We start from the raw sequence: 22,313 nt of genomic DNA, 5'->3' as shown, positions 1-22,313 counted from the left end.
ACAATTCTGAGGGGTATCTGGGCTGCCTGGGAGAGAGTGCTGGCTTTGAATTCTATTCTTTGTCATGATTTGGAGACCATAAATATATAAGTATTAGAAATATCTATATTATATACCTCTGCTCTGATTGTGTTTTCCTGATGATTTGGCTCTTACCAGTTTTTAGTTTAGACTCAACATGGGATGGAGACTTTTCAGTGGGAAAAAAGGTATGAGTAGGTTCAGGACAGTGTAATTAGCCCTCCAGCAGGTGGACATTGGCATGACTCACTCATATGTGGATCTTGAGAAACTTAACAGAAGACCATGGGGGAGGGGAGGGGGGAAAAAGTTACAGAGAGGGAGGGAGGCAAACCATAAGAGACTCTTAAGGACTGAAAGCAAACTAAGGGTAGATGGGGGTGGGGGAGAGGAGAAAGTGGGTAATGGGCAGGGAGGAGGGCACTTGTTGGGATGAGCACTGGGTGTTGTATGGAAACCAATGTGACAATGAATTATATTAAAAAAAATAAATAAAAATAAAAATGAACTAATTAATTTCAAACTTAATAAGTGAATATTGTTTTTTATAATACGCATCCATGATAAATAATGGCAAATTCCTGCTTTGCCACACCTCCAAACCCAAGCACCATTATTAACTCAGTGAGTGCCCTTCCAGATGATTTCAATGCACTTTCATGCACATATTGAAACATATGTTATTGTTTGCAGACTTAGTTTACCTAATTCCTTACCCTGCTTTATGCGTTGTTCTACGCATTGCTTGTGTTTCCCAATAATGTCACGGAGATCTTTTTGTAATTTTATAATTTCAGATTTTTTTGGTGAAGGTATAGAAAAAGAGAAACCCGTGCCCTCCTGATGGGTGTGTAAATGGGTATATTTTCTTGCAACAGCAGTTTGCTGTATCTACTGGGAGATGCACGTACTTGGGGACTCAGCAGTTTCCCTGCTTGGTATCTGTCTTAGACAAATACTTTTACGGGTGCACAAGAAGTCATGTGTATGTGTTTCTGTACAGCATTGTTGTGATACAGACGTGGCTAAACTGGAATATCCATTCTATCTATTCTGCAGCAATTAAAAAGAATTAAGTTGATATCTTTGTAATTGCTGTGTTTTAAATCGAGTCATATGACATCCCAGTGGTCGCGTGAGTGCCGCTTTTCCTCTTTGAAGAATTTTTGTGTCATAAAACACCTGACTACTTACATTGTAAGTCAGAATTCTAGTATTTATCATACAGAGACTTTGGTTGAATGTGGAAATGAAAACCCCTTTTTTTTCTGTTAGCAATTTAATCAGTAAAACAAGTTTGATTTCCCCCTGTGTCCTTGAGGTTTTGAAAGGATTGTCGTCACATAATGCCACACACGTGCCAAGCATTTTGATGGTTGCCTTGTCTTTTGTTGTAGGAATGAAGGCTTAATCCCAAGCAACTATGTGACTGAAAACAAACCAACCAATTTAGAAATATATGAGTAAGTCTCCTCCAAAATGTGCGCTATGGTTAATCTACGAAAATCAGGTACATTTGGGCAGTTTACGAGTATTTATGCTGATTTTGGTCTACAAAAGTTAAAGAACACATCTGGCTGCTTTTAGCTTGAGAGATCTTTGATGCTTTTTTTTTTTTTTTTTTTTAGCTTTTTTTCATGTTTATTCATTTTTTGAGAGAGACAGAGTGTGAGTGGGGGGAGGGGCAGAGAGACTGAGACACAGAATCCAAAGCAGGCTCCAAGCTCTGAGCTGTCAGCACAGAGCCGGATGCAACTGCGAGATCATGACCTGAGCTGAAGTCGGTCACTTAACGGATTGAGCCACCCAATTGCCCGATGTTCGATCCTTTTAATGGTTGATTCAGAAACTTATTTTGCCTAAATTTCTTTTTCAGTTTTGTTTTGTATGACCACTTTTTTTGGTTTGTTTTAACAGTGACAGCATGGAAAGCAAGCACTCATCTTGTTCTTATTATATGTCCTAAATGGAAAAATAATGATCTCAAAAATGACGTTAATTGTTTAATGAGTGGTGAATTGAACCTAACTTGGAGACACATAACTACATTTTGGCTCATGTTGGGAAACATTTTAGAAATAGCTGAAGACGAGAAGTAGGCTAATGCTGTAGTTTGGGGGGAAGCTTGTGGCGTGTTCGCTAGGGTTCTGCTTAGAAATCTATTTTTGTTGCAATGATAGATTTGGAAGATGGAGATCTTAGGAATCACTTTTCTAGCCCCTCATTCTGCAGATCGGAAACTGAGGTTGCAAAAGGAATTTACAGGTAGAGAGTGGTGGGCTTAGGAGTAGTGTGGGTCTTTTATAAATTCAGGTTTGCATTTTACCCTTGACTGCCCTCCCCACAACCGAGATACTCGCTTTATAATTAGCACATGCTTCCAGCAGGTGGCGGTAGGGGTTGTGAGTTGAGACATTGAGGCTGGTGCTTCTCCAAGAATGGGGCAGCAAATATAAATTGAACGACAGCCCCCGCCCCAGCTCCTAGGGTGTCTGCCTTGCTACTAATGTAAACCCACCTGGAGGCCAGACCCAGCATCTCTGTCGCCCCTAAAGCAAATTCAACTCTAAAAACATTGGTGAACAACGTAGACTTCATTAGAGGGAGAAAGGGATGACTACAGGACACATGACTCATCCACGTGACTTGACTAGGCCTCTCTATTAGCTACTTCTATTCTCTCTCGCAAGTCAGCCACCTTACTGCCATCACAGATCTCTCTTCTCCGTCCTTCACTCAGCTTGTCACGCCCCCTCTCTTGACCTGAGTCATGTAGCTCTGCGCGGAAATTCTAGTCTCCACTCGGTAGGACAGAGCCCTCAGGTGGCGGAACACCTGTCCTAGGAAAACAGTTCCACAGCTGTCTACTGTCAGTCCAGCCTACCCCTCAGGGGGCAGCGTCCCAACACATTAGGTCTCTTGAAAGGCCAGGTCAGGGGAAGTTCTGTTTGTAAATCTCCTGTCAAGAAAAATTAGAAAAAATAAGATTTTCTTTCCATATTGTAAACTCAGTTCAGACCTTCCAGGAGATTAAAGGAGTTATGTGTGGAGGTACTTAACACAGTGACGGATAGTTAGTGAATGGACACTCGGTAACCAACAATGTGACTTTCCTTCCTTTTATGATTAACAAATGTGCTTGCTGCTTCCTTAGTTTACACAAGGCTTGGAGTCTGCAGCTTGTTTATACTATAGATATTGGGTAATTTGAATTAAACCACTCTGAACTTAGAATAGTCATCTCATTTTCTTGGCTTTGATTCATGTGTCTTTAAAAGTCTTGTTCTTTAATTACTCCAATTGTGAGAAAATTAATTTTATTTGTGTCTTTTTAAAGGAGTTTATTAAAATGTAGATATAATAATTATCAATATAAGTCATTAAAATATATCAACTACTTACTAAGGGCCAAGCACTGTTCTAATAACTGTGTAGAAATTACTGCTTTTGTTTGAAATAATGTAGTGTGGGTTGAGAAATTGGAGAAATCTATGGGGCACCTGGGTGGCTTAGTCTGTTGAGTGTCCAACTTCAGCTCAGGTCATGATCTCACGGTTCGTGGGTTTGAGCCTGGTGTTGGGCTGGGCTCTGTGCAGACAGCTCAGAGCCTGGAGCCTGCTTCCGAGTCTGTGTCTCCCTCTCTCTCTGCCCCTCCCCTGCTTGCTCGCAAAAATGAATAAATGTTAAAAGAAATTAAATTGGGGAAATTCCGGCTCAAATACTGACATCACCACTGATTAGTGCTTGGCCTCTGGGCAAAGTTACTGAACATCTATAAACCTCTACATGATATGAAAACTGGGGACCATAATGCCTATCTCATACAGGAATAGTAAATATTTGAAACATTCTAGAACTGTGAAGCCAACAGGAAGTGAATTTTCAGGTTGCCGGCTATCACAGATGTACTACATTTCGTAGTCACTTTAGGCCCTGAATCACTTCACCCTATTCAATCTTTCCTGATTGTACACTTCTCATGTACCAGATGTTAGCTGTTCTAGGCCCATGGAAGACGGAGAAGCAGTCCGTGTGGTCACAGAACTTACAGCTTTGTGGGGGAGATAGACATTAACCAATCTTAGATTCACAAATAAGTATAAAATTTTAAATTGTGTCTTAGTAAGGAACAGTATGCACACTGGGAGAAATCAGTGGTAAAGGGGATATAATTTAGATGAGAGTGTGGGATTGGGAAAAGCTTATAAGGAAGTGGCTTGAGGTCCAAAGGTAGTAGGAGGTACTTAGGGGTGGCGGGGAGAAGGAATGCTCATGTTAGTGTGGGTTTTTGACATCTCAGGAATCTTTATACTTTGAAATATTTGTGGCTGCTTTGGTTTTAACTTAATATCCAAATTATCAACATTACAATGTGAAAACCTGGTTTTCAGTAAGCCCTCAAATTTAACTTGCAGGTCTTGATATACTGTTTACAGATCTAAAACAATAAGAACAATCACTTTAATTCAAACTCAACACACAGTGTCCTTAAACAATCAGCCCTTTTATAAGTTCAGTTAATGAAATTTCCCAAAAGATTTCACTTGCATTAATAGACTAAATAAATTCAATTTTCCGATTAAATATTTTACATGCCAGACAGGGCAAATATGCAATTTTTAATAGCCCTTTGTAAGTCCATATACGACCCTGGAAATCTAATAAATTAAACTTAAATGTGGTAAGCCAAGTTCTCTTAACCATACAAACATCATTTAAAAAGTCAAATTCCCATAAATTTCAAATTGTAAGTTTAAAATTAATTATGCTTTTAAAACTAGAGGCAAAAACCTAATAATGTCAGATTCTCTTAAAATTATAGATACTTTAAATTTTTTTAATGTTTATTTATTTACTTTGAGAGAGAGGCAGAGTCGTGTGTGTGTATGTGCGAGTGGGGGAGGTGCAGACAGACAGAGGGAGAGAGAGAATTCCAAGCAGGCTTCGGGCTATCAGTGTGGAGCCTGACAAAGTGGGGCTCGAACTCATGAACTGTGAGATCATGACCTGGGCTGAAATCAAGTGTTGGCTGCTTAACCAACTGAGCCACCCCAGGTACCCCTTAAAATTATAGGTACTTTAAATATGAAACATATTGCTTATCCTGAATTTTACAGAAGTATAAGTCTGATTTATCTCATTATCTCTAACCTGAATGCTTACTCTCCTCAGGGTTAAAAAATCACTAAGAGAAGCAGGTTTCCCTTCTTAGGTCTAACAGGGTTTCTAGGTTGAAAACTCAAGACTACAACACTGTTACTTGAATCAGAGATTGGAATGGGGTACACGAGGCTTACATGTATACAAGATGTTTGTAATCAACAACAGTTGGACATGCTGGATGGCTTTTATTTTTTTATTTTTGGATGGGTTTTATATGTTGGTAGAAGCCCCACCCCAAGCTCTCTGTCCACATCATTCAGTATGAGTTTTACAATCAGTGTCGTCTTGGTATATGAGTTGCAAACTTACCTATTAAAAACACTCCACAAAACTCTTGTTTCACTGTCTGATTTAACCAGATGAAATTCTGAAATACCACGCCCCTGCTTCTCCTATGTCACATCCATCTAATCTCTTTTCTGACAGATAAAATTCTGCATTATTTTAAAGGATCTTAAATTCATCATATACTTCTATCTGGCTCTTCTATTACTACTTCGAAGTCATTCTTTTTTTTTTTAATTAAAATTTAATGTTTTATTTTATTATTGAGAGAGAGACAGAGCGTGAGTAGGGGAGGGACAGAGAGAGAGGGAGACACAGAATCTGAAGCAGGCTCCAGGCTCTGAGCTGTCAGCGCAGAGCCTGATGCAGGGCTTTAACTCATGAACCACAAGATCATGACCTGAGCTGAAGTCAGATGCTTAACCAACTGAGCCACCCATGTGCCCCTCTTTGAAGTCATTCTTTTTATTTTTTTTAATTTTTATTGGGTTTATTTATTTTTGATAGAGCACAAGTGGGGGAGGGGTAGAGATAGAAGGAACATAGGATCTGAAGCAGGCTCCAGGCTCTGAGCTGTCAGCACAGAGCCCGACGCAGGGCTGGAACTCACAAACCACAAGATCATGACCTGAGCTGAATTGTACCCTCAATCGACTGAGCCACCCAGGCGCCCTGAAGTCATTCTAATGACATCCACACATGGATGGATTTTTAATTTATATTTAAGCAAAATTAATATATTTGCTTATATTTCTCACTATAATAAATAAGTATGAAATAACAAAATTAACACCAATGTGATAGCAGGTGAGAAACACTTAGAAAAAAATAATTTCTATAAAATTTTCCCTTTTGGAGTGTCATTACACAGTCTTGGCTTTTCATAGCCTCAATGTATTTTAGTGAGCGATAATCATTATTTTCCGTTTAGCACCCAAATTTCATGAATTAGCAAGTGGGAGCACCTTTAAACCAGTCCCCTGTGTCTTTAACTCTGTCTCATTTATTTTGAGAGAATTTCATCTTTCTACAAAAAGAGGGCTCAGACTCATCCTGAAATTCCCTCCCCTAATATGAATATTCATTGAAAAGTACTGAATGATATTCACAGTTTAACATCACAATTACCTTTTGTTCCCACTGGTGATAAGTAGCCCGATTACTTTCTCTAGAATCACCTGTAATCATCCTCTATTCTCTATGCTTCATCTTTTTTTAAAGTTCATTTTCAACTTAAGGCTGTTAGTATTCTTAATGCCTGACCATTCTAATTTAGTGGCAGCTTTTTATTACTGCAGGTTAGGGGAAGTCCCACGATATGGTAGGTTCCATCCTCAAGGTCAGATATAGGAGTTTCATGTGGCCACCATTTGGCCTACCCACTGTGACTCAATGTATACTCTTACTTAATTATGTTCCTGTGAATGGTTCTTATATATTTAGTAGTAGTGTTTCATACAGAGGAAACAGCAAGACAGGAGGCAGAAAGGGGCTTGGTGAGGAAGGCAAGAGTCCCAGTGTGGTCGAATCTTTGTATGAGAGGGGAACAAGAGGGTGTGTGAAATAGGGCAACATGCTAGTTTGTTCTGTTTACGTTATTAAACCACTAACTTCACTACGAGTTAACATACAGTTAACATAACAACTGGGTCAGAGTTAGTTTTAATTCGGGAAAGGGAACACAGCACATATAAAAGCGTGCAAATAGGAAGTTCCTGAGAACAAAGAAAGAAATGGGTATTTTTTAGTTTGTCTATCAAAGCTCAGTAAATGTTTATTGAAGATGATGCCTTCTTAATCACATACCTTTCATGGAAATTTTCAGGAGATTAAATCACTCAAAACCATATACCCTCAGAAAGTGGAATTAAGATGTGATAGAAGAAATTAGATTTTGGCTCACAATTAGTAGAACTATATTACCTTAAATCAATGACACATAACAGTACATTGTTGTTTATTGGAATTAACTCTCTAAAATCAGTTCTGGAGTAAAGCTCTTAGTAATGAAGGAAATGAAGGGATTTTTTTTCGGTAAAAAAAAATGGAATATAAAAATTTTAAAGTATTTTTATTGCTTTTACAGGTGGTACCATAGAAACATCACCAGAAATCAGGCAGAACGTATTTTGAGACAAGAGGTAACTCAATTTATTAACAAATAACTTGTGAATATTTTCAGAATTTCTGAGAGATGGGCATTATGAAGACGTGACTCAACTAGAAAGTTTTTTCTTCCTGTTCTTTATAGCTCTAAAATATTATTACAACTTTATGTCTACTGCACATTTTCTGATAAGTTGTAAAGCAGATGTATTTGTATCAGATCATGTTTTTCATGGACTTTCACTGTCATTTGAGAAATGTTTTTTTCCTGAAATGATTTCAATTCCACCATACTGAAACTGCTCATTCACTCCAAAGTGCATTCTGCCAGAAGAGTCTATATTTGAATTGCCTATATGCCTCTGCATATCAGGCAGTAAAATATACACTGTCTTTATGAGCTTAGCTAAGTCTTCTTAAAAACACAAATACAGAAAAATACACAGTGCTGCACTTTCTTTGTTCTTTGGGAACAAAAGGAAGAGTGGGGGAACCAAAATATCAAACTCAGATCAAAACTGCTCTTTTAGGTCAAAACAAAACAAAACTGCATGCAGTTTCCAACGGACGGTAAGTGTGAACTGTGGGTAAAAGTAGTCAAACCTAGAAACTAGGGAAGGTGTGTGTGTCATTTTCTACTGCTGTCGGATGTTGAGGAAATCTAGAAATGTGAGCGAAAAAGAATCAGTTCTGTAACTAAAAAGTCAATGCCAGGAATGGCTCAGGACACAGAGAAGGTCCAATTACTAGCAGGGGGATAGAGTTTGAGGGACACAGACCCAGTCTCAGCTGGTGATGGGGACAGAGGTTGGAGGTCAGGCCTGGCTTCTCTAGCTAGGAGGAAGTGGGGTGTGGCAGCGAATGTAGCATTCATCCGGCATGGTGACAGCAGGTGGACTTCTGTAAAGAGATGTTAGTAGGTCTAGAATAGACAAGTAGGCAGAACTGGAACAGGCAAGGTCTCAAACAGGCCCATAGCCAGCAAGTTAGTCACAGGCGATATGGCCACAAGATCACATGGGCTGTGCAGGGTCAGCCTGAGAGGTTCTGCAGCTGAGAGGAAGTCACAACAGAGCCAGGGGCTCACCGCCCTACAAAGACTAGAAGAGCAAATTGCACAACCCCCCATGTACCTAAAACCCAGATATCACAAATAGCAACATTTGGCAGGAACATTCTTTAACAAGATAAAACACAGCAGATACAATTGAAACCTATCCCTTCTCTCATCTGTTTCATGCCCCCCATTCTCCAGAGGCAATCACAATAGAAGGGTGTGTTCCCATTGTGTCCATGTGCTTATATTTTTATCATATATATGTGCATATATATGTGCACATTATATTTTATCATATATATGTGCATTTTATGTGTTTTAACATTTCACATAAGGAGATCATATGTATGTTGACTAAAAAAAATTTTTTAACGTTTATTTATTTGTTTTTTTGAGAGACAGAGACAGAGCATGAGTGGGGGAGGGGCAGAGAGAGAGGAGACAGAATCTGAAGCAGGCTCCAGGCTCTGAGCTGTCAGCACAGTGCCTGATGTGGGGCTTGAACTCACAAACTGAGGTCATGACCTGAGCTGAAGTCAGATGCTTAACCCACTGAGCCATCCAGGAGCCTCAATTTTTAATGAAACATTGTATTTCAGTTTTATTCACATGGGTACATAAAGATCAAGCACATTCCTTTAACTGCTGTATACTGTTTCATTATGAGTATACCAAAATGTATTGATAAACATTCAAATTGTTTCTAACTTCTTAGTATTACCAACAGCCTGCCAAGAACTTTCTTGTACAGGTCATCTTGTACCCAAGGGCAAGGATTTTTCTTGTTATACCCAGAAATGACCTGATCAGAGTCTACGTGTGGATTTAACATTAAAGATATTTTGGAATCATGATTCAAAGTGCTTGTCCTAAGTTACGCTCTCACAACGAATGAGAAAACTGGCCCCTTACATTCTTGCCAACAGTTGGTAACTTCATACTTTTTTTCAATTCACTGAGAAATTGTATATATGTTTTATTTTCCTAATACAATTTTTTAAAATGTCTGTTTATTTTTGAGAGAGAGAGAGAGAGACAGAGAGACAGAGTGAGAATGGGAGAGGGGCAGAGAGAGAGGGGGAGACACAGAATCTGAAGCAGGCTCCAGTTGTGCTGACAGCTCAGAGCCAGACGTGGGGCTCGAACTCACTAGCTGTGCGCGATCATGACCCGAGCTGAAGTTGGACGCTTAACCAACTGAGCCACCCAGGGGCCCCCTGTGCATGTATTTTAAAATGTGCATTTCCTTGGGGCGCCTGGGTGGCGTAGTCGGTTAAGCGTCCGACTTCAGCCAGGTCACGATCTCGCGGTCCGTGAGTTCGAGCCCCGCGTCAGGCTCTGGGCTGATGGCTCGGAGCCTGGAGCCTGTTTCCGATTCTGTGTCTCCCTCTCTCTCTGCCCCTCCCCCGTTCATGCTCTGTCTCTCTCTGTCCCAAAAATAAATAAAAAACGTTGAAAAAAAAAATTAATAAAAAAAAATAAAATAAAATAAAATGTGCATTTCCTTGATCAACAGTTCAATGGAATGACTTTTTATGTGTGTGTTGGCGAGTTGGGCTTCCTCTGCTGTTACATGACTGCTAATATCCTTTGCTCACTTTTCTATATTGCAGTGCTGTTTGCCTTTTTAACTGATTAATATGTATTTTAAAAGTATATTCTGAAAACCTATCTTTTAGGTTACCACCATATTCTTCTAATTTCTGGCTTAAAATTTTTTCATGCTCTTATTTTACACTTTAAAATATGTTAATGTCAAATTTTTCAGTTTTTATGATCTCCTTTTTTCCTTTTTTAGTATAATAAATCCTTCTCTCTTCTGAAGTAATAAAGGAAGTTTATATTTTCTTTTAAATGCTTTAAAGATTTGCTTTTCATTCTTAGGTCTTAATCTAAAATGTGTGTGTATGTGTGTTATGTGTGTGGATATTTTAAAATATATACACTTTTTTCCATGTATTTAAAATATTTTTGTAATTTACATATTTTCTATGAAAAAAAATTTTTTTAACGTTTATTTATTTTTGAGAGACAGAGAGAGACAGAGAACAAGCAGGGGAGGGACAGAGAGAGAGGGGGATACAGAATCTGAAGCAGGCTCCAGGCTCTAAGCTGTCAGCACAGAGCCCCGTGAGATCATGACCTCAGCAAAAGTCAGTTGCCTAACCAACTGAGCCACCCAGGCGCCCCTTTATTTTCTATTTTTTTAAAGTACCTGGATTAAAACCTAACGGTCATGAGGCATTTAAATTTTTTTATGTTTATTTATTTATTTTGAGAGAGACAGAGCCAGGGTGAGCAGGGGAGGGGCAGAGATAGAGGCAGAGAGAGAGATAGAGAGAGAGGGAGGGAGAGAGAGAATCCCAAGTAGGCTTTGCACCATCAGCAGCGGCCTAACATGGAGCTCAAAGTCACGAAGCCGAGAGACGGATGCTTGACTGAGCCACCCAGGTGCTCCGGTCACGAGGCGTTTAAAAAATATATATGTGGCAGGATTCTCACACAGAGTCGTGACACTGAAGCTTTTCTTTCCTGGAAACAACTTTATTCCTGCCGGCACCGCTCCGTTGGGTTCGTACCCGAAGAACTGAGCCCCGAGCACCACGTGGCGTAGTTTTTTAATGCATTTTTAAAAATTCTTTGTCTCCTATATACGGCAACATACAAACATGGAGTCTGATCAAGTGGCCTCATGTTACAAGGTCGTGAGGGATGTTGACATGTATGCATATAGCCAGGTTGAGGTTTTTTTTCCTTTCCTTAGGAAGGGGACCCTACCACATTTATATTTCTGGTTTGGGTTTCCTAATACTTTATTTAGCATTTGTCCTGTTATGTTCACAAGGGAGCCTGGCTTCCAATTTCCCACTCTCTTTGCCTAGTTTCAGTATAAAGGCTATGCTAGCATCATAAAATGAAGTAGGACATGAGGTTTTGTCTCTTTTTCCAGGCTTGAAAATAGTGTATATTGAATGCAGGTTATTTGTTCTTGAAGTTGCATATATCTCTCATGAAATAGTTTGGACATGCTGCTTTTTCAGATATTCGACTACTGATTTAATTTCCTTTTCTTTTTTGAGATGTTTGATAATTTATAGTTATGTGGAGAATTGCCTATTTTATATTTATTTTCAAATTTATTGCATACATTTTTATAGAGGTATCTTATAATTTTATTTATGTCATATTTCAATAGTCGGTATGTTCATATGGTTTAAAAATCAAAAGATTCTAAAGTTTTCTTTCATCCTTGTCTCCAGGCCACCAATTCCCTTCTCCATAGACAAACTTCGATTATTAGTTTATTCTGTGCTTTTTCAGAAATATTTAATACATACACAAACAGAAACATGTTTTCTTATAGTGTTATTTTTACACAAATAGTAATATATATACTCTTGTGTACATTACTTGTTTCATTTAACAATATATATTGGGAAGGAATCTTTTCACATCAGCACACAAAAAGTGTCCTCATTCATTCTACACATGCATAGTATTTCTTACTTTGGATGTATCACAATTTATTTAAAAATTTTAACGGAAATCTAAGTACTATACTACTTTTATGAGTATATATGTAGGATAAATCACCCAAGATAGAAATTCTGGGTCAAAGGGAATGTACATTTCTAATTTTGGTAGACATTAAAGTACCCTCTATAGGAGTTGTACAATTAATATTTCTACTAGAAATGTAAGAGAGTGCTTATTTTCCCCACAACCTTCCCAGCAAGTGTTTAATGAAGCATATGGATCTTTGCTCTCTGACATCTCATATCAGTGTAGGCTTCAGCTACATTTCTCTTTTTAAAAACTTATTTTTATTAAAAAACTTTTTTTAACATGTATTTATTTTTGAGAGAGAGACAGAGCATGAGCAGGGGAAGGGCAGAGAGAGAGAGGGAGACACAGAATTGGAAGCGGGCTCTAGGCCCTGAGCTGTCAGCACAGAGCCGGACGACATGGGGCTCAAACCCGTCAACCATGGGATCATGACCTGAGTGAAAGTCAGACGCTTGACTGACTGAGCCACTCAGGCACCCCTCAGCTACATTTCTCTTATCCTGGGAATGTTAAGCATCTCTGTATATATGAAATTTTATATATTTGTCTCTCCTTTTCTGGAAGCTGTCTGTTCATATCCTTTGCAAAATTTTCAGTTGGTTTTTTAAAAAATGCTTTCCTCACAATTTGTAGGACCTCTGCAGCTATATTAAGGAAATTAGCTCTTGTGATATGTGGCAATACTCTTCCCAATTTTTCAGTTCTAATACTACCTTTTTCCATGAATGGTACTTGAATTTTTTGTGTTTGAATTTATCAGACAATTTTTTGCGAAGCTTTAGTGTCAAGTTAGAAAATATTATAAAAATTATAAAAAATATAAAAAATACTATAAAAATATTGTAAAAAATTTTCCCATGTTTCTTGATAGCCTTAGTGGTCTTATTTTTAATGTATGCATGTTTGAATAATTTGTAGTTATTCCTGACACAGAGTGAGGTATGGATCCGATTTTATTGTTTTTCTAGATGGTTACCAAGTGTCTATCTTTTCTCCATTGATTTGAGATGCCACTTTCCTTAGAAACACAACTCCTATGTTGCACTACATCTGGACTTACTACTTGCTTTCGTTGATCCTCTTGTCTATTTATGTGATGCCTTTATCTGTTTTAAATACTGAGGCTTTCTTTAGTGTGGCTCACCTCCCTCATTATTCTTTTTCAGAAATATTCTGAAGATACATTTTATACGTATGAACTTCACAATTACTTTGCCCAGTTTATAAAAGCTTCCTACTGGTGCACTAAATTTACAGAGTAATTTAGGGAAAACTGTTTGGGCATTACAAATCAGTGCAGTTTGGGGACCAATTTGTTCTGGGACCCACATATTAATTATTCATATAGAAAAAATTAAAACTAGGTCCCTACTTCAAGCAAAAATAAATCTTGGATGGATTGAAAACCTAATGAGAGGAGGAAACATCTTTGTATTCTTTAGGAGCATTTAAAATTTTTCTTCATTGGGGTGCCTGGGTGGCTCAGTCGGTTGGGCATCTGACTTCAGCGCAGGTCATGATCTCACAGTCTGTGGGTTCGAGCCCCGCGTCAGACTCCGTGCTGATAGCTCAGAGCCTGGAGCCTGCTTCGGATTCTGCGTCTCCCTCTCTCTCTGCCCCTCCCCTGCTCATGCTCTGTCTCTCTCTGTGTCAAAAATAAATAAAAATATTTAAAAAATTAAATAAAATAAAATTTTTCTTCATTTAGCTCTTGCAAATTTTTAAGTTTATTTTAAGGTATTTTTTGTTGTTGCTACTGTAAATGGGTGTATCTTTTTTTTTTTTTTAACCTGTGAAAAAACTTGAGTTTTGTGTTAATTTTGTAACTGATGACTTTGGTGAATTCAAAAAAAATGTTTGTAGTAGTTTTTTAGTTGATTCTCCTGGGTTTCAGGTAGAGAATCTTATCAACAGCAAACAGTGATAATTTCAAACCCTCTTGTACAATTTACTTTAATTAAAACAATTTTTTTTTTTTTTTTTTTTTTTTTGAGAGGGAGAAAGCGTGTGTGAGTGAGCAGGGGAGGGGAAGAAGGAGAGAGAGAGGGTCTTAAGCAGGCTACACGCTCGGGTCTGAGCCTGACACAAGGCTTGCTCCCATGATGCTGGGATTACGACCTGAGCTGAAATCAAGAGGTGGACGCTCAACCAAATGAGCCACCTATGTGCCCTTCCTCTTTTACAATTTAATCCAGTATATCTTGTCTGTTTTTTTCTTTTTTTGTCTCTCATTTCATCGCATTAGCTGGTATCTCAGAGCAACATGAAACACCAGTGCTGACAGTGGGGTGTTTCTTTTTCCTGATTTTAGTTGGAATGATTTTGCACAGAAAGCTTAATGCTGGACTTGGGACTAATGTAAATAAGGGCTATGGTAAGGAAGTACATATATATTACTATTTTACTGAGAATTTAAAGACAGCTGATACTAGAAATGGAAATTTTTCAAATGCCCTTTCAACATCTACGGTGATGTTTATGGGATTTTTATCCTCAGATCTATTAATAGGCTGAATTATATGAATAAAATCCCTGATATTCAAGTACTCTTGTATTCCTGTATGCAATCCCTCTTGGTCATGGTATGTTATTCTTTCCCCCTGTGATTGGACTCAGTTTCTTAGTATTCGGCTAGGATTTTTGTGTGGACACGAGTGAGACTTGTTAGCAATTTCCCCTTTTTGTGCACAGTCTTTGCTGTGTTGTTGGTGTTGATAGTAAACCCACTTTATATAAAAATTTAGAGGTCTTTCTTTCCACGTGCTCTGGGATCGTGTAATACTACAATGTGTCACTGTGATGTTTTTAATATTGCAGCTCTTTTAAAACCTCATCTGTTTTCCCGTTCAGTAGGTCTATTAACATTTCTAGATAGTCTGAAATCAATTTTGATAAATTCTATGTTTTGCTACTTAATTACTCATTTCATTCAGGTTCAAATGTGTGGAGTCAAGATGATTCTTTTATTTTTATTTTTTTTCTGGATCCTTGTGGCTTATTTTTTGATAGATTTTCCCCATTATTTATTGGTTGGGTTGGTTAACAATTTATGTATTTCATTGTTTTTCCCTATATAACCAGATTTCGTATTTAATTACTATCTTAATTACACTGTTGCCTTTATAATTTATTCCTTTCTGCTCCTGTCTTTATTCACTTTCTTCTTTTACTTTACTTGGTTCTTATCCTAAATTCTTAAGGTGGATAAATTTATTTTTGTATTTCCTTCATTTATTGATATAAATAATTAGACTGAGTACTGTTTGAATAGCAGAGGTTCCGATATGTGGCGTTCCCTTATTATTTTCTAGATGTTTTCATTTTTATTTGGATTTCGTTGAGTTATATCAAAGAGAACTTTACCTAGTAGTAGCTTTCTCCTTTGGAACTTGTTATGAATTCCTACTTTTATTGCTTTGTTGCCATGGTTGCTGTTTGTTCTCTTTCCACTTTGAAGAAGAGGTCACTACATATACAACTTTATTATATGCGTGTTATATATGCATATATATATACTGTACATACAACTTTGCTTTTTACCTCTTAGTCTTTTCCATTTGTGTCCCCTATGGTATGGAACACAATCCTTGGACATGATAGGAATTCAATAAAAGCTAGATTTTTATTATTTAAAAAGTTTTTAAATGTTGATTTATTTTTGAGAGAGAGAGAGAGACAGAGACAGAGACAGAGCATGAGTGCCCAGAGAGAGAAGGAGACACAGAATCTGAAGCAGGCTCCAGGCTCTGAGCTGTCAGCCCAGAGCCTGACACGGGCCTCAAACTCACAAACCATAAGATCATGACTTGAGCTGAAGTCGGACACTTAACTGACTGAGCCACCCAGGCGCCCCTAGATTTTGATTATTTTAAATGGTTATGAGAGTTTTGGTTTGAAACTTTTGGCCAGAAAATGAGACTTGTTCCTTGGTAAGCATCTGGAAGGAAGAGAAGACTCTGTTTGATGTATTGTGTTCACCTTGGGGTCACACCATAGTGTTTGGTTTGGGCAGGTCTCAAGCAACTTACTGACACTTCATAAGTGTAAACTTTCACAGGTTTGGCAAGCTTCTGAGATATTTCCCCCTCCGCCAGGGTAACACTCGGTAAAGGTGAAAACTCTTTATGATATCAAACAAACAGCCCGATATCAAACAAACAGCCCAAAGCAAACAGTGCAACATTCAAAGTCATTGAAAACCAATTTACAGCTGTATTGGAATTTCCCCGAGGATGTCTGTCAGGTGGAATCCAATTCATAACCTAACATCAACCTTACGATACTCTTCTCTCCTGCTGATTCTCTTCTCATCTCTCCCATGAGAGTTGCTTCTCTCTGGCAGCAGCTAAAATGGCTCCCCTGCCCTTCTTTCCAGACTCCCTCAAAGTTTGTTCTCTTTCCATCCCTATCATGAATTCTGCTCGCTTTGCCCATTCCCTGCCTTTCCAGATGTATTTCTCCCTGCTTCCCTCACCCCATCAGCCATGTTGTTCTTTTTCTTCCAAAATACCACCTGTCAATCTGTCTTTGAGTGCTTCCTATTCATCAGCTATTTTTATCTATTATCTTGACCAATATAACAAAAAAAAATAACTAAATGGTGGGGTACAAGGTTGTCAAATGCAGAATTTTTCTCAGAGCAATCAGGAGCAAACTTGTAAAAATACTCATACGTTACAAATTCTTGTCCCAATTATATAGGGGTGATGTATGTATTTGTATACAATATAAATTATTTTATAGGTGTGACTTCTTCACAGATAAGGGAGATAAGATTGCATATATTTGTGAAAACAATCTCATCCACTTATAGTAAGTCGGTACAGTTTGGATTTTGTTCCTGAGATGTACGTTTGTCTTTCTTCTTAGTGAGGAATAAATTTGTACACACAGTGTCTTGTTTTGCAGTCTAAAGAAGGTGCATTTATTGTCAGAGATTCGAGACATTTGGGATCCTACACGATTTCTGTGTTTATAAGAGACAGAAGGTAAGCAATTGTTGTTTGATGTTGAATTATTTATTTTGAGAGAGAGGGGGAGAGTGCATACACATGCATGTGTGCGGGGGATGGGACAGAGAGAGAGGGAGAGAGAGAATGCCAAGAAGGTTCCGTGCTATCAATACAGAGCCTGATGTGGGGCTCAAACTTACAAACTCTGATATCATGATCTGAGCCAAAATCAAGAGTCAGACGCTTAACCAACTGAGCCACCCAGGCACCCTAGAGCTGGAAGGGAAGCAAGTGTGATTTTGTTCACTTTAGAGATAACAGTCCTTGGGACACTCTGTTTTATGGAGACACTGTCACATGGAGAAGGTGAAATCTTGGTATAGAAGCTTGCTGGCTTGGAAGTTAGTACAACCAATCTATTCAAGTTACGTCCCTAACCAGCTCTGTGTATGACATTGGATAAGTTATGTGACTTCTCCCATCTCTTTTTCTCAACCGTGAGGGAGTTGGCTTAGTTGTAGCAGGCACTGGTGATGCTTTCCTCATATCCACTGGTTTACCTTGCGTTTACCTGTAGAGAGTTCTGTACTCAGCACGCCTCCCATGCCTTTCTGCCTGAAGATGTTCTCTGGCTGTGGGAACTCGTGGTCCCCATGGGTAGACGGGAAGTACCTGAGAGTTAGCATCCTAGCAGTGCCCCTCTATCAATGAGGAACGGAAGATAAGCTCCTCAGCTGCTTTGCACTTCAGTGGGGCAACTCTCAGATGTGTTCCACGGTCTCTCATAGCTTTCCAGAGCCCTAGGATCTCATCGTAAACCTGCTCATCAATACACCCTCTATCGGCTTTCCCCCTTTCTTTGTTTCCTATATCCTTGCATCCCTCACAGTGCGTTCATTCATTCATTGAACTGATACTTGATATTCAGCAAATGCGTATAAGTGTCCCTAGTGGGCTCTACTTTTTTTGGACATTGGAGTTGTCAATCAGACAACTTTGGCTGAAGTTATGTTCGAATCTAAGACCCCAATTAGATAGCTAAGGCATTTACCCAGGGGTAGTGAGGCATCTGTTGAATCCAACCCACTCTGCAGTGTATAGTGTTCGTAGGATAAAAGCTTTACAGGCGGAGTCCCTGTTGCTTAATGAACTGACTTCGTTCCAAACGGATCTTTTGCTTATTTACTAATTCACATTTTATTGATTGTAGAAATATGGAGGCTACCATCAAACATTATCAGATTAAAAAGAACGACTCAGGACAGTGGTATGTGGCTGAAAGACACCTCTTTCAGTCAATCCCCGAGTTGATCTGGTATCACCAACACAATGCAGCAGGTAAGTCAGGGGCAACAGGCTGGGAGAGTCAGCGAGCCAGGCCCCAGACAGGCAATGCATCTGTGGTCTCAGACACTTAACAGGAGCAAATGCCCCTGAGAAATATGTGTGAGCCTGAAATACAACCGGTATTCTGAACAATTCTCCTTATTGATGCTTCTTTGTTTTTATAGTCAGGCGACAAGAGGTAAGTTGATTCTTTACATTTCCGCCAGGTTAGAAAAATGATAGATGGCAGAGAAGCAAAAGGCAATTTAATTATCAGTGCATTTGTTTCTGAAATTTACATACGGCTAAATGTAATAGAATTTCAAATATCCTAAATAATCATGCTTCCTTCTTTTTGCCCCCATAAGTTTGCTGTCTACTTCAGTTGTATAGACAAGTACCCTTAAATAGCTCATTCTCTGTTCTTTCTTATTTGGAGAACAGAAAAAATTATATAGGATGCAGCCTTTAAGTTACAACGTGGCTTAAATAGGCAGAAGCATCATGGAACCCCCGTCCCCAGGTGTAGTTTGCCGTAGTTGTTATTTTTGCAAACGTATCATCAATGGAAAGATACAGGATTCCAGTAAGTTCCACCACAATTTCAATCACAGCTCTGGCCTTCAGCCCTCACCCAACCTGTATTGGACCACTTTGAACTCATGGGGGAATCTTCTTACCTCAACGTTATGGAATTTGGAAACCACTGTAACTTGTCATGTTGTTTTGACTTCTGGTCATACAATACTTTTTAAGATTTCTCTCATGAAAAGTTGTGTTGACAAATAAAAAAAAAAATCCCTTTTGGAAAGTGGCCACTTTTCCTTGACACTAGTTCTAAATATCAAGAATAAGTCCAAGGAAATTTTTATCCACTTATGGGATGAGTCTGCATGGATATTCCAGATGGTCATTGGGGGTTTGGTTAGAGAGGAAGTAGCAGTGAGTCTGAGTGGGGCGAGGGAGGACATATTTGTGTCTAGAGATGAAAACCCTTAGAATAAGGAGATCAGTTCTGAGTTTTTTTCTTCATACTCCTCTTTCCCTTCCCTTCAAAGACAAAATTTGAGAAACAGAGTGGTTATGGTGGTGAGGTTAAAAGAAAGATACTAAGGTAGCTCAGGATGTGCTGACATGAGAAGATGTTAGTGATAAGTTGTTTAGTAAAGAGAAAAAAGTGCAAAGCAGTATATGAGAATATAGTGCCGCTTTTGTAACAAAAGATTTAAAAATATGTAGGCATAGAAAAAGTCTGTTAAATTTTATGTAATAATTTTTAAACTAACAAGATTATAACAGACTACGAACTTAATGCTTACCTCTGGGGAATGACACTGGGGGTAAGGGAAGCTTTGATTTTCTGCCGTATAGATTGCTTTAAGGTTTGGTATTTTTGTTTGCATGGACATAAATTATTCTTATAATGTATAAAATACCACACAGATCATCTTTAAAAGATCAAGCGAAACATCAAGAAAAGCAAAACTTACAACTATGGCTGCTGCTTATTAGAGAGAAAAGAAAGTAAAAAAGATATAAGAAAACAAGAAAAGAAGGATGATAAGAGGAAAGCCCTGGGAACGCAGAAATAGCTGGCATTTACTGAAGACTTAATTTGGACCCGATCCTGTTCTGAGTGCTTTCATGTATATTTATTTATTTAATCTTCAGAACAACCCTATGAAGTAGGTTCTGTTAGTATCTCGATCTTACAGATGAGGAAACGGAGGATGAGTTGTACTCAAGATTGCATAGTTAATAATTGTGCTGAGATTTGAACTCAAAAAAATCTTTGAAACAGTTGGAACCATCGAACCCCCTGGCTCCACAGTCTGCACTAAATAACTGCTGTATCCTCCAGAAAGAGACGAACCATACCATTGGAGGGTACTTTGGAGGGCCAGTTTCAGAAAAGGCTGTGAATCAGAGCCCATGACTATCCTGTCTACTTGTTGACTTCTGGTCAGTTTGGTTCGTGACAATCCGTCTCTTTGCCAGAAGCAGGGACAATGCCACGAGAGTGACAGACTTCTTTCTGTCAAAGAGAGAGACTATCATTAAACCACTGGTAGTAAATCACAGAATAAAAATGTTTAGCAAATAAGCATCTTGAAATTAGAGGGAAGTGTTAGGATCGCAAAGAAATTCCTCATTATGTTCCTTATTTGGACAATGTGTTATAGAGTCCCAGCTTGATGAGGCTCTAAACTCAATTAGGTCTTCAAAGTCACTGGTTAATATCCTTTCCAGCTTTCTCTTCAAACTTCTACCATTCTCCTCTAGACTCCTTCTCCAATATTATCCACTGCCCTGTCAGCAAATCCCTACCTGTCCACTTCACTAAGAAAACTGAAGCCAGCATACAGGAGCTCCCTCAGGCTTACCCTCCTCCCCTCACTCCCTCCAGGAGTGGTCGGGACAAGCCTGTGCCCCTGTTCCCTCCATTCCTCTCCTGCTGGGACCAACCACCATCTCACCTTCCTTTCTCTCCTGTATCTCTTACATTTCCTCTGAACTTCTCCCTTTAGACTGGAAACGTGCTTAAGGCTTTATTATTCAAAAAGCAAAAAACCCAAAGCCCTCCCTTGGTCCTTTCTTCTTCTTTTAGACATTACTCTTCTAAGTCATGCTTTTTGGAAAAATATGTCCACATCTACCGTCTCCACTTGCTCATTTCCATTTGCTTTTTTTTTTTTTTTTTTTTTTTTTTTTTTTGAGAGAGAGAGATTGAGAAAGAGAGAGAGTGTAAGAGTGTGAGCAGGGGAGGGGCCGAAGGCAGAGGGAGAGAGAGAATGTGAAGCGGGCTCCACACCCAGGGTGGAGTCCCATGTGGGGCTCAATCTCATGACCAGAGATCATGACCTGAGCTGAAATCAAGAGTTGGACGCTCAACAGACTGAGCCACCCAGGTGCCCCTCCATTTGCTTTTTAAACATGTGCAATGTAGCTTCTGCTTCCATTGCCCTATGTTTTACCAGTGATCCCCATATTGACCTATAGGGTGATGCTTTTTAGTTCTTGTATTTTCAAGCCCTCTCTGCTATATTTGGCAGTGTCACCCCTTGAAACTCCCTACTTCCCAGATACTTTGACCCTGCGCTTTCTTGTTCTTGAACTCAGATATTCCTTATAGGTCTTCCCAATGAGTCTTAATTCTACTCTTCTTTAAACATTGGTGTCTGCAGGGATCTGTCCCCAATCACTTCTCTTCTCACCCTAGACGTTTCCCTTTGCAGAATTCTGCCTGGTAGTCCCAGGTACTTGCAATCCCACAGGCCCTGAACTTCAGTGATGAGATGGAACTCTTCATCTTAATCACTGCTTTCCCTCCAAACCTGCTCCCCTTCTTGTTGTCTGTCTCAGATGATGCTGTCATCATTCTGTCCGTTACAGGGGCTGGAAACATAGGAGTCTCAAGAGATGCTTGCATTCTCCTTGATAGATAGCTCTTTCTCCTCCTCCTCCTCCTCCTCCCCTTCCTCCTCCTTCTCCTCCTTCTCTTTCTTCTCAGTCATTAGAAAACTTGTTTTATTGAAGTGTGGTTGCCATACAATAGTATATTCAATTATGTAATGTAGTGAACACTTGTATAACATTGTGTATAACTTGTGAACATTTGTATAAATAACCAAGTGATCACCACAATAAATCTAGCTACCGTCTGTCTTTGAGATCGACCTAGAAGAGTGTCTTGCACACAGTAGGCACTGAGTGATGCTTCTTTCTATTCTTATACTGGCCAAGTTTGTTTCTTTTAGCCTTTGCACGTGCTGTTCCATCTGCCTGGAATGTTTTTCCTCCTAATCTTTGTAAGATGGTTCCTTGTCAGTGAATGT

General features: G+C 39.0%; 1 protein-coding gene across 3 annotated transcripts in view; it reads left to right on the top strand.

Annotated features, from left to right (window-relative positions):
• The window catches only part of TXK (TXK tyrosine kinase), a 63,307-nt gene that overhangs the window by 22,586 nt on the left and 18,408 nt on the right, over positions 1-22,313 (top strand). For all 3 annotated transcript variants that reach the window (XM_078446140.2, XM_060655087.3, XM_060655088.3), the window contains 4 exons: positions 1,419-1,484; positions 7,556-7,610; positions 17,108-17,187; positions 18,362-18,489. In XM_078446140.2, the coding sequence (XP_078302266.1) occupies positions 1,419-1,484; positions 7,556-7,610; positions 17,108-17,187; positions 18,362-18,489 (329 nt within the window). The remainder of the gene's footprint in view (positions 1-1,418; positions 1,485-7,555; positions 7,611-17,107; positions 17,188-18,361; positions 18,490-22,313) is intronic.

This window comes from Panthera onca, chromosome B1, assembly GCF_046562875.1.
Source record: "Panthera onca isolate mPanOnc1 chromosome B1, mPanOnc1 haplotype 2, whole genome shotgun sequence".
Lineage (NCBI taxonomy): Eukaryota > Metazoa > Chordata > Mammalia > Carnivora > Felidae > Panthera > Panthera onca.
Note: the sequence above shows the minus strand (reverse complement) of the source record. Positions and strands in the feature narration are given on the sequence as shown.